At 38.6% G+C, this 12,913-nt stretch overlaps 1 protein-coding gene across 1 annotated transcript; it reads left to right on the top strand.

Moving 5' to 3' along the window:
* The first annotated feature begins 9,201 nt into the window (after positions 1 to 9,201).
* LOC138147938 (small ribosomal subunit protein eS27-like) lies at positions 9,202 to 9,544 on the top strand. The gene has a single exon (XM_069070571.1). It carries the CDS (start codon positions 9,230 to 9,232, stop codon positions 9,482 to 9,484), a length of 255 nt encoding a protein of 84 aa, XP_068926672.1. The 5' UTR covers positions 9,202 to 9,229; the 3' UTR covers positions 9,485 to 9,544.
* Positions 9,545 to 12,913: the final 3,369 nt, after the last annotated feature.

Here is a 12,913-nt window from a genome sequence, read left to right as displayed (position 1 = left end):
TCCTCCTCCTTCTTCTTTCTTCTTCTTCTTCTTCTTCTTCTTCTTCTTCTTCTTCTTCTTCTTCTTCTTCTTCTTCTTCTTCTTCTTCTTCTTCTTCTTCTTCTTCTTCTTCCATCTTAAAGGGTTGGTAGGATCTAGTGAAGTTTTTTTAAGGCTATACTCTGTTCAAGGAATGAAACTTTTTTTTTAATAGTAAAACTATCAAGCACCTAACTCAAATGCTACCTCTAAGTGCCTTCCCTTATTCCCCTTATTAGTAAAGATCTCTCTTTTGGAATTCATGTAGCCCTTTGTTTATCTTCCCTTTAATGCACTTCTGTAGTATTGTATTTTGTGGTTCTCAGTGTATTACTTGTTAGGGACTGCAGAGACTATATAGTCCAACCCTTCTGCAATGTCTCTGACACTTGGTTATCCAGCCTCACCTTGAAAAGGAAAAACCCACTATCTTTAATCTACTTTTGAACAATACTAATTAGGAGGATTTTGGTTTGTTTTTTTTTCCTACACTGAACCAAAATCTGCCACTCTATAGAGAGTCACAGTTTAGAAAGCAAATGACATTTCTCTAAGAGAAAGAGAGAAAGGAGATGCTCAGAGCCTATTGAGAATGCTGGCTTACTAGCAATTGAAGTGAAAACAGAAGGCAGAATGTTTGCTACTTGTTTCAAAAGAGAGTATGAGAAGAAAAAAATCACTATTTGCTGAGGGAGGACAAGAGAGTGGCTATTTCATTTGGAAAGCAAGAACAGAACAGAATTCCCTGGACAGAAGACTGAGATGGCTGGCAGGAGATTTCTTCATGGAAAACAGGAAGAGAATCCAGGGGTTGGGGAACCTTTGGCCTTGGGGCCACATGTGACCCTCTAGGTCCTTAAGTGCAGCTCTTTGAATCTAAACTTTACAGAACAAATCCCCTTAATAAAAGAAGTTAATCTGTAAAAGTTGTATTCAGACAAAGGGCAACTCTTGAGGACCTAGAAGGCCACATATGGCCTCAAGGCTACATGTTCCCCACCCCTGTTAGGCCATATAGCTATGTAGAACCAGGACCTCCTGTTATTGACCAATATCTGAGCTTAGGGTCCCCTCTTTTCCTTCTCTGCTAAAAGAATGCCTATGCTAAATATGTACATCCTCCAAATTTCCTAACTTGAGCCAATGCTTCTGATTTATTTTTAGAATTGATAGTGAGCCCCTCCAAATACAGTGAGGCAATATCATGGCTTGAAAGATGCCAGGGGCAGTAGGAGAGTGTCCCCACGATAGATCCTGGTAAAGCCTCAGAGAAAAAATTGTCCTGACCACGAGAAATACAAGAATATCTAGAAGAAATTATACAAAAGATTGGAAAAAAAAGCAGAAGAAAATTTAAGAAATATATATTGTTAAAAAACTGGCCTGGAAAACAAGTTAAGAAGAAATAATCTAAGAATTAATGGACTATTCAAACTGATCTACTTGTGCTCTCTGAACTCCATGGTTTCTTGCCTACTTCCAGTGATACAGGTTGCCCCTGTCCCATACTTAGGATACTCTGCCTCTTCTCATAAACCTTAGGGAACAATGAGCTCCCTGTCACTGTAGGACTATATATAGGTAGATTCTAGGTGACAATTTTTATATAATGTTGAAAAGCAGATTCATTCCAACAACAAAAGCACTCAGCCAAGAACAATTTCCCTTTTACTCCTGCCAGGCTCCTGTTCATTTCAATCTGATTTTCCTACCACGCCTTCTTTATTCAGCCACAGAATGAAGACTTCGTAGTCTACTTTCCAGTAGAACTGGGGAAGCAGTATTCACCCCCACTATCTTCAAAATCCATTGCCTCATATTCTTAAGAAACTCCCTAGGCTTCTTCAGATTATCCTGGAATGATGAATTAGTTTAATACTGATAAGTACACATTCATAGGAATATGCTTAGATATTAGTTCAAACCAAATGTAATCCATTGCATATAATATTTATTTATTTATTTATTTTTAAAGCAATCAGGGTTAAGTAACTTGCTCAAGGTTACACGGCCAGGTGTTTCTGGGTGGGTGCTAAGTGTCCGAGCCCGGGATTCGATCTGCAGGTCGTTCTGACACTGGAGCCGGTGCTCTTACTCGCTGTGCTACCTGGCCGCCCTGCATATAATATTGATGATAATTATATTGCATTGTGAAGTTTACAAAGTGCTTGATTTTATTTGATCCTTACAACAACCCTGGGAGGTAGATGCTTATTAATTATCTCCATTTTATAGATGGGGAAACTGAAGCCAATAGAAGTTAAGTGATCAGGATCACATGGTTAGTAAGTGTCTGAGGCAGGATTTGAACTCAGTCTACCTGACTCCCCAATCTAGGATTCTACCCACTGAACCACCTAGCTGCCTATCAAATTTCCATTTCAGTGAGGCAGACAGATATATATTAATATGCTCCACTGTGATCCCTGACTATTTTACAGTGGAATTCATATTTTTCCTCAAGAGTATTATTATTATTACTTATATTGGTAAAGCTTTATCTTATTTGTTTCTAACAAATTTTCAGATTTACTGAAGTCATTTGAGTTTTAATTCCATCTTTTAAGAGATATTGCTGACTTTGAATGCTGCCCAACTCATTCCTTTCCTCTTTTTACTATCCCTTGATAGCTCTCTTCTTCCTGTCTTCAAAGTTAAGATGGATAAGCCCTTTTTTTATTATATAAAGCCTGACTTCCTTGTCAAGCCCTAGTAAACATAGTACTTGGAGAATCTCAATTGAACTGTACTATAGAAGTTCAAGGTGTATGTTTATAATTCCTTTAAATAGTCAAGGCAATTATAAGCTTTGGTCATGTAAAATGGTGCTGCTTTCCTGGCTACAAATTATTGGGATCCATTACTATATAAATTGAATGCTTTGCTTGCAAAATGTGGGTATAAATTAGAACCATGTTTAATTATTTGTTACATTCTTAAGTTGAAACTAATCATAGGGACAGCTGGAACATGTTCTTATAATCAACTATCAAAGGCATAGAAATGTGTTCTTGGCAATGATAACTTACATACTGTTCCTATTTGGTGATAGAACAGCTTTTCATCAAGAACGTTTTAGACTCCCTCGAGAACAAGAACAATGGTCTCATCTTTAGATCCATTTTTGATTTGGATAAGAAAACTCAGAAAAATTAAACATTGTTCCTGGTACAAATTTGGATTATAGGCAACCAAATAAATTTTCTCCAAGGGGCTAAGAATGATGGGAAAATTAATATTATACCAATAACTAATTATTAATTTGTGACCCATCCTTTTCCTCCTATTCTTGTCAAGATCCCACTTCTGAAAAGGCCTATCAATCTCTGAAGGGCATGACCCAGTGCTGTGATTACTCCTAGCACCTGCTCCTTAACTAGGTTGGGCTGGACCTCACCCAAATGGAAGCCTGGCTTTTGTTTATCCCAAAGGCAAAAGCTGGACTGAGCTGGTTCTCACTACCAAGGGTTATCAAGGGACCTTGGTCACTTCATTAGAGTTTGGAGTAACCTGGATCATGAAGGAGAAAACTAGTTAGAGAGGTCTGGATGGAAATGACTTCCCCTGCGCCTTTGGCTGGGGAATTGGAGGCTGCTGTTGAGTCTCATGTACAAGTCACATTTTCAAGCAGGAGGAGCTGAATATTTTCTAGCCTACCTCCTTATTAAATGTTCACCAATAAGGGCCAAATTTCATCTGCCTGGGGCGCTTCCTATCAAAAGGACACGTGATTTAAGATGTTCCAGAATCTACCTTGGGGTCTTTGGTTAACGAGAGAAATCAATAATCATCAATTTATTGATTATTGGCTAGGCTAGTTAGTAAACTGATTATTAGTACCCAGAAACTTTGTCTCTTGGAGGTTTTACCCACCGCAGAGGCAGAGACTGATTGCTTAGTACTCTGGTATGTATAGCCCTGAGTTTCTGAAAACCATATTTTACTTATTTTCTTAAACTCACTTCTAGAAGTTCCAGTGATTTCAAATCCATGTGGAGAAAATTATAGAAAATAGTAACCTGGTAGAATAAATATCCAGCCTAAGTTTGAAAGTGTAAAGACTAATATTATTTAATTTATTTTTAAAAAACACAAGGGATATGTCTAGTGTTAACAGAGTCAAGAGTAGATTGCTTATTGTGTACTTTATGAGACTCAGTTCCAAAGGTCAGTAATAGTGTATGTTTTATTTCACATTAAAAAAAAACCCTTTTCTTTTTTTCCCTAGGGCTATGAGGAAAAACATAACCACTATGATGCAGTGCTTGGTTGTCAGTCCTTCCACAAGTCACTTTAGTTTCATTTATTTTTGTATCCTTAACCTTCATTGGGGAAAAAAAAGTCTAATCAGAATCAGAGAATTGGAGTTGGAAGGTACTGTCCTCTGCAACCGTCTAGTATAGACTGGCTATCCTGGAAGAAAACATCCCCATCTTGTAAAGTATCAGATCCAGCAAGAATGAATTTGGATGTTTGATACATATGTTTTTTCTTTTCACCTTCCCAAAAAACCATTTAATTGGTCAGTGTTGAAATGATGTAAAGACCACGATAAAACAATTAGAGATTAGGCCTTCAAACTATTCAGCTTTGGTTGAATAATGAATGATTCTGAATCAATGTTACTAGGCTGGAAGGAACACAGAGAGGTCCTCTATTCCTTTCGCTAGTTTATCCCAGAGGTGTTTGCCTTATACAGAAAAGGAACCCACTACCTCCCATTCCACTTTTACAGAAGTCTTATTATTGTTAGGAAAATATCAAGTCATAATCTGTCTCTTTACGAGTCCCATCCATTATCATTCCTCATTTTGTTCTCTGGGACTAAATTTTTTAATCCTTCTTCTATATGCTAACCATCAAAATACTTGTATACAGGTATCATGTACCACTTGAGAATTTTCTTTTCCAGGATAAATATTCCTAATTCCTTCAGATAATCCTCATAGACATTGAACTCAACTCTCCAGATATCCCAGTTGCCTTTCTGATGTTTTCTAGTTTATACTTGTCTTACCTAAACTGTGGCTCCAAGTACAGAATGCAAGGCTTTGGGTGGGATCTGATCAAGGCAGAGCACCGTAAGACAAATATCAGCTTCTTTTTAACAACCTCTGCTAACGCCACCCAATATCACCTTAGCTTCTTCTGGTTTCTACATCATGCTATTGACTAATGTTGATTTTGCAATCTACTAAAACCTCCAACACTTAGTACAGTGCCTGGAATATAATAGATACTTAATAAATATTTATTGACTATTAATTATTGATTAGCATGCCATCCATCCGTGCCTTTATCTAAGTCATTGGGAAAGAATATTAAAAAGCACAAAACCACATACAAATCCCTGGCCCACTCCACTAATGACATTCTGCTAAGTTAAGGTGTAACCATTAATAAATGTTCACTGAGAACAGCCATGCAGCCAATCCCAGATCTAAGTAACTGTATTATTGTTTGACCCATACCTCTCCATTCTCTGTCTCTGTCTCCCTAACTCCAGGAATAGTATGAGATATTTTATCTAATGCTTTATTACAATCTAGGGGAACTAATATATTCTTTACAGCATTGTAGTTTCCTTCAAAGCTTGGCTCCTTTCACCTTCCACAATGATAATTTTCTTGATCTTCCTTGCTATGAGTGGCCTCCGAATTATCTTTTATTTATGTATTTTTTGTATCTAATTTTATATATACTTTTAAGTGTGTGCAATAAGTACTCATAGGTGAAAAGTATTAGTAACAATACTGATTTGTTTAGTTCAGAAGAAATCCATATCCAATATACTCATCATTCACCTTCATATCCTCTTCCCTATTACCTATTTACAGCACAAAGTACCTTGTCATCATAAGTGTGGCAACACTTATACGTATACACACATAAGTGTAGCAACTCTATCAACACTGATTACAACACTGACATGTTGATATATGTTTAACAACTGGCTATCCAAAATAAAATATATGAAGCACACACTTTTAAGTTCAATTTGCATTATTGACATTTTCTCCATCATTTTTCTTGAGTTTAAACATTCAACAGAACAATAAATCAAGAATTTAACAATTTCTGAGGTGTAAATGCTCACACTCAAAATTTAACAATTATCTCTTGGGACCCTGTATGAGCTGCCTCCACCCATCAATGACTTAATAGATAAATCTTAGGGAGTTGCCTAAGTCACAAAGAACTTAAGTTGAAAGTGTCAGAAGCAGGATATGAACACAGATATCAACTCCTCATTGCCTCCATTGTCACTAGTAACAATTCTAGTGTTGGTTCATATAACATGGAATCACATCTCTAGAGTAAAATTTGCTTGCTGGTCTAAAATCCCTGAGTACTTAACCCTAAGAACCTATTACCTTTACTTGAGAGCTTCACATTTATTTTCTACTTATCTGATTCTTTTTTTTTTTTTAACTTTACAACGAACTTATTTGTTCCATTGTTGGTTAAGTTTGGGAAACAAACAAACAGCTACACATATAAAATTGCCCTTCCCAGCACTACAACAGGAGATGAAAAAAGGAGAAAGGGCCAGGCAAAGAAACTAAAATCCTTCTACTGTAATTTTTTTAAACATATGGATTTTTTCAAAGTTCAGAATATAATACTCTCATTCTCCTTCTTTACCATCTTACAGAATTGTTCTTTTTTCTTTCATATCTTCTTTATTTCAGTGTGTTAAGTCTTTTTTTTTTTTTTTAAGCAATTGGGGTTAAGTAAGTTGCTCAAGGTTACACGGCCAGGTGTTTCTGGGTGGGTGCCAAGCGTCTGAGCCTGGATTCGATCCACAAGTCATCCTGACAGTGGAGCCGATGCTCTCGCTCGCTGTGCTACCTGGCCGCCCCCAGTTTGTTTAGTCTTAACAAACATTTGTTACTTCTTTACTTGCACAAGTTACATAACTTCACCAAAGATCATGGAGCACTTATCTTCGAGGACCAGCCTAATTTGCTGTGAAAGGGAGTGGAGGAAAAGAAAGCAGAGATATTCTGTAGATTATGTCAAACTATGTGGGAATTACAAAATGACCTTGCATAATTATTTTGGGGCTTAGTTTCTTTTAATAATGTGTTTTTTTAAAAATATAGGTTGTTTCTTTTTTTTTTTTGGAGGGGGGAAGTCTGGGCAATTGGGGTTAGGTGACTTGCCCAAGGTCACACGGCTAGTAAGTGTTAAGTGTCTGAGGCCAAATTTGAACTCAGGTCCTCCTGACTCCAGGGCTAGTGCTCTATTCCCTGCACCACCTAGCCACCCCACCATTCTTCTCTTAAAATCAAGATATGACAGAGCTACCCTTTGTTCTTCTGTCTAACTAGACTCCCTCTACGACACTTGATGGGGATAAGGTTCAACAGGAACTCGTGTCATATCTCCACATTAAGATAGAAACAGTTTATCCTCATTGGGTCTTTTATCATTGTTCAATCATGTTTACCTTTTCATGTTTCTCTTTATTATTTGAACTTTAAAGTTTCAACACAGCTCTGGTCTTTTCATCAGGACGGCTTCTCTATTGCTTCAGGACATTTTCCATTTCATTTAAGATCCATTTCTCCCCCTTTGTTAGGATTATACTCAGTTTCCCTGGGTAAGTCATACAAAAATAAGCCTATATTTTTTGCCTTCTGTAATACTGTATTTTAAGTGCTCTGTTCCTTTATAGAGGAGACTGTTAAATTATGTGATGCTGCATGAGGCTCCTCAATACTTAAATTCTTTATTTCTGCTTGCTTACAGCATTTTTCTTTGACCTGGAGGCTCTGGATTTTGTTTATCATGTTCCTGGGAGTTTTCATTTTGGGGTTTCTTTAAGGAGGTAACCATTTGATTCTTTCTATTTCCACTTTGTCCCCTTCTTCTGAGAGATCTGGGCAGTGTTCTTTTAGGATTTCTTGGAATATATTTTCTATGATCTTTTTTTTTTTTGGTCATGGCATTCAGGTAGTTTGATCATTCTTAATTTTTTTCTTCTTAATCTATTTTCAAGGTCATTTGTTTTTACTATGTGATAGCTATTTTCTTCTAAATTTTCAGTTTTTTAAACTTTGCTTTAGTATTTCTTATTGTATCATGGAGTCATTGGTTTCTATTTGCTTTATTATACTTTTGAGGAAGTTTGATGCTTGGGCAAGGTTTTGTACCAGTTGAGCCAAATTATTTCCCTTTCCAATTCTTTCTTCCATAGCTCTCATTTCCTTTCCATTCTTCACTCCCCTAGCTCTCTCATTTCAATGATAAGAATATTTTCAAACTTTAAAAAACAAACAAATTCCAAAACAGAAAAAAAAAAAAACCCAAACCTTTTTCATGTCTTCCAGGAATTCTAGCTGAATTTGTGCTTATACTATGTTTTTCTTTGAGGCATTGCTTATAGATAAAGTCCTTCTGTTTTTCTGGGATTGTGTTTTGAGTGTCCCTGTCATCATAATAGTTTTTTAATGGTGAGATTCTTTTTCTCTTGTTCATTTTTCCAAACCACTTCCTGATTTTGGATTTGATGTTAGGACGAAACTCTATGTATTTCTGGAGGAAGGGTCTGGGCTGGTTCTGCTGCTGCTTTCTTGGGGGAATTGAATATCGTGTTGTTTTAAAGATCTAAGGAACAGCTCAGGTTGGGAACTTGAAAATTTTCAGTATCCTTGAAGTGATTTGATCCAAGACGAAGTCTGATTGCTGTCTTGCTTGTCTGAACTCTAGTTTCTGAAATGGGTTTGGTTCTGAGCAAAAGTAGACTGTTGCAGTAGACTATCAGTCAACTGGGAAATTATACTGGTTCAGAATGATCAGAACTGCAGGTTCCCTTTTGATTGGGGATTCCTGCCCTGGTTATTCCTCTGTAGGATTCAAAATAGGCTAGAATTGGGGGCAGCTAGGTGGCGAAGTGAATAGAGCACTGGCCCTGGAGTCAGGAGGACCTGAGTTCAAATCTGGCCTCAGACACTTAACACAAAAACTGGCTATGTGACCTTGGGCAAGTCACTTAACCCCAATTGTCCTCCAGAAAAAAAAGCACAATGGGTTAGAAGCTGGAATTGAGACCTTGCTTTGCTGTTGGGGGTCTGAACCACTCTGTTTTACTTGCGTTTGAAACTGCTCATCTTAGTATTGGAAATGCAAACAAAGTAGATACCAAAATCTGGATATCAAAAGAAGTTTATTGCTTTTCCAGTGGTGAAGATATCTCCGAGCCAACATGCCTCTCGAGAAAGACCTCCTGCACCCCTCTCCCGAGGAGGAGAAGTGGAAGCCCAAAAAGAAGTGCTTGGTGCAGAGTCCGAACTTGTATTTCATGGACATGAAGTGCCCAGGGTGCTATAAAATCACCACTGTCTTCAGTCACTCACAAACAGTGGTTCTCTGTGTCGGATGCTCCACTGTACTCTGTCAGCCTACTGGAGGCAAGGTGAGGCTTACAGAAGGATGTTCCTTCAGACGGAAGCAGCACTAATGACTGAATCAAGATGAATGAGGAACTGTAAAGAATAAAACAAATTTGATACAAAAAAAAGTTTATTGAGGAGAAATCCAGAGGAATTGAACACCTCTGGCCAGAAGTGGACTCTGCCCTTCTTTTGGAAGGAGGAGTAGGGGATACAAAATGGAAGCAAGTTTTATGTATTAGTTCGGTGTAGGCACTACCTTGAGAGGATGAATTGATTCTTCTCGGTATGCCCCTCCCATTGTCATACATTATTGCTAATGAGGCTCTAATTCTATGCTGGGTGTGTCAGAAATATACATGATACATGAGGTTTATTAAGCATGCAAAGTAGTAACTCTGTAATACCCAGTCATTGACCCCTCACTGATTTAGCTCAGATCTGTCCTTACCTTATTATGAGTCCCAAGGTTGCTATCTGCTTTCTGATTGGTCAGGCCCACCTGCTGTCTGCTAATTTCTGCTATTTTACTTTAGTGTTGTCTAGCAATTCTATGGAAACCTGACTTCTACTGTTTCTCACAATTTATTATTAGTAGTCTTTACTTCAGCAGTTTTTGCAGTCCTGTGGAAACTTAACCCTTTGCTATCTCTTACAATAGTAAATAGCCCAGTGCCTGTGCTGAGGGGGGGGAGGGATGAGAGAGGGTATAGACCTCTTTGTTAATTTGCCCTGGATCTGTGATGTGGAAGTGTGTAGTGGGTGGCAAAGCTACCAGCTGCTTGTTGAATGAATCTGAGGGTCTCATGTGGGTCACAGGGGTGGGGAACCTGCAGCCTTGAGGCCCACTGGGGCCCTCAAGGTACTCAAGTGTGGCCCTTTGACTGAATCCAAACTTCACTGAACAAATCCTCTTAATAAAAGGATTTGTTCTGTAAAACTTGGACTCAGTCGAAAGGCTGTACCTGAGGACCAAGAAGGCCACATGGGACCTTGAGGCCCCACCCTTGGTACACAGCCTTTCCTTAGATTAGAATGTGCTCACATGGAATTCTCCTAGTCAGACTCCATTGCTGTTCTCTGTAGACCTCTCTCTGTGTCAACCTGATCTGGAAAAGTGATTTACTGTGACTTTTTCTTGTATTCCCTCACCAAGATTCAGTCTGGTGCATTTTCTAGATCTGTTTGGAGGAGTTTTGGTGGGAAGCTTGCTACTCTCCTTCCTTTTCTTTTGCTATTTTAGCTCCACCTCCCTTTTTTGTACTGTCTTAATGCTGGGTAAAGTTTGGTTCTAGAATGCAATTCATGCAATGTGTCTTCAGAAGGAATGGGATATAATCAGTCCTGTGGTCAACCAAGTTGACAAAGAAGGATGTTACATTTCAGGGAGGGAATAATTTTCAGGGAAGTCCCACCTTTAAGGGACTGCTTCTTTAATTCTTCTCACCTCTTTTATTATTCCAAGAAAGATTCAATATTCAGATCTGGTACCCAGTCCATATGAAACACATTATGATTTCAATCTAGCTAATGAATTTAATTCAATAAGTATTGAATGTTTTCCATCAGGAGCTATGCCACATGGTGAGCATACTTTATAAAAGCTTGCATTCTCCTAGGCGGAAACGTAGAAAGAGAATTCAAAACAAAATGATTCAAAGTAAACACATAGTAATTTTTGGTGGGGCATGAGGCATGCTAATGACTGGGTGAATATGAAAAGATCCAAGAGAGGAGGTTACACATAAGTTGAATCTTAGGGATTCCAAGTCTAGGAGTTTCAAGAGGGAGAGGTTAGGATAGGGAACATTCCAGGCCAGGGGGACAGCATCTGTAAAGTCATGGGAACAGGAGATGTAGTGTTGTGTTTGAGGAACAACAAGTAGACCAGTTTGAGTGAAGTATTGAGCATATGAGGATATTGAGTATATAATTCGATTTGGAAAATAGGTTGGAACCAGATAGTGAAGGGCTTTAAGTACTAAATAAAGTAGATTGTATTTTCTGTTAGAGGCAATAAGGAGCTATTGAAATTTCTTGAGCAGTGAAGTAGCATGGTCAGACCTGTGCCAAATGTTAATTTGGCAGCTGGGGGGCGGCGGCTAGGTGGCACAGTGAATTGAGCACTGGCCCTGGAGTCAGGAGGACCTGGGTTTGGATCCGGCTTCAAACTCTTAACACAAAAACTAGATGTGTGACCTTGGGCAAGTCAATTAACCCCAATTGACCTCCAAAAAGCAAAAAAAAAAAAAAATTGGCAGCTGTGTGAAGGGTAGATTGCAGAGGGAGAAAGGCTGGATGCTGGGAGAACTATTAGAGGTTTCTGTGATGGTCCAGGTGACAGGTGTTGAAGGGTTGACTGTGGTGTGAGTGGAGGGAAGGGGCTGCATATGAAAGATGCTGTGGAGTTGGACTCTACAAGAGGTGGTAACTGATGTGATGGGGAAGGGGTGAAGGAGAGGAAAGAATCAAGGATGACTCCTAGGGTGACCTGGGTGACTTCCAGGATGGTCGAGCTTTCAACAGAAATAGGGAAGTTAGGAAGAAAAATGGATTTTGTGTGAAAGATAATGAGCTCTGTGTGTTGGGTTTGAGATTTATGATTATAGGATTTGTCATCTTATGAGATACCTATGGGACATCCAGGGGGAGATGTCTAGTAGACAGTTGGTGACATGATTGGAACTTTTGGGAGTCATAGGTATAGAGGATCATTGAACCCCTAGGAGCTGGTGATAAATTTACTGATGGACAGAGTATGGAGAAAGAAGGAAAAAAGACTCAGAACCAAGTCCTGACATATGTAGGGGATGACATCCCAAGGGGATAGCAGTGTCACAAAAACTTATGAAAGGTAGTATTCAGGAAAAGGAGGCAGTTAATAGTGTGAAATGTAGCACAGAGCTCAAGAAGGGCAAAGACTGAGAAAAAGTCACTAGATTTAGCAATTAAGAGATGGTTGGTTACTTTGGAAATATTAGTTTGAGGGACGGCTAGGTGGAGCAGTGAATAGAGCACTGGCCCTGGAGTCAGGAGGACCTGGGTTCAAATCTGGCCTCAGACACTTAACACAAAAACTAGTTGTGTGACCTTGGGCAAATCATTTAATCCCAATTACATTGCAAAAAATAAACAAAAATTAATTAAAAAAAAGAAATATCAGTTTCAGTTTAGTGAAGAAACAAAAGAAGCAAAGAAGGAAAGAAGAAAATAAGCATCTGTTAAATGCTTACTATGTTTTAGCACAGGGGTGGGGAACCTGTGGCCTCCAAAAGTGGCCCTCTAGGTCCTCAAATGTGGCCCTTTAACTGAATCTAAACTTCACAGAACAAATCCTGCTAATAAAAAGGATTTGTTTCTTGGAAAGTGCTGGAGATAAAAATACAAGTAAAAAATAAAGACAGTCCTTCCACTCAAGGAGCTTACATTCTAATGGGGGAAGACACCACACAACAAGCACCTGAAAAGCAGGGCACAGAGGGGTGGGAATGAAGGTA

This window comes from Petaurus breviceps, unplaced genomic scaffold (genome assembly GCF_028583685.1).
Source record: "Petaurus breviceps papuanus isolate PSGF00001 unplaced genomic scaffold, PetGlider_PUasm1.0 90808, whole genome shotgun sequence".
NCBI lineage: Eukaryota > Metazoa > Chordata > Mammalia > Diprotodontia > Petauridae > Petaurus > Petaurus breviceps.
Note: the sequence above shows the minus strand (reverse complement) of the source record. Positions and strands in the feature narration are given on the sequence as shown.

Excerpts from the sequence above, each read along its gene's own strand:
- LOC138147938 (XM_069070571.1), top strand. The coding sequence starts at position 9,230 with ATGCCTCTCGAGAAAGACCTCCTGCACCCCTCTCCCGAGGAGGAGAAG.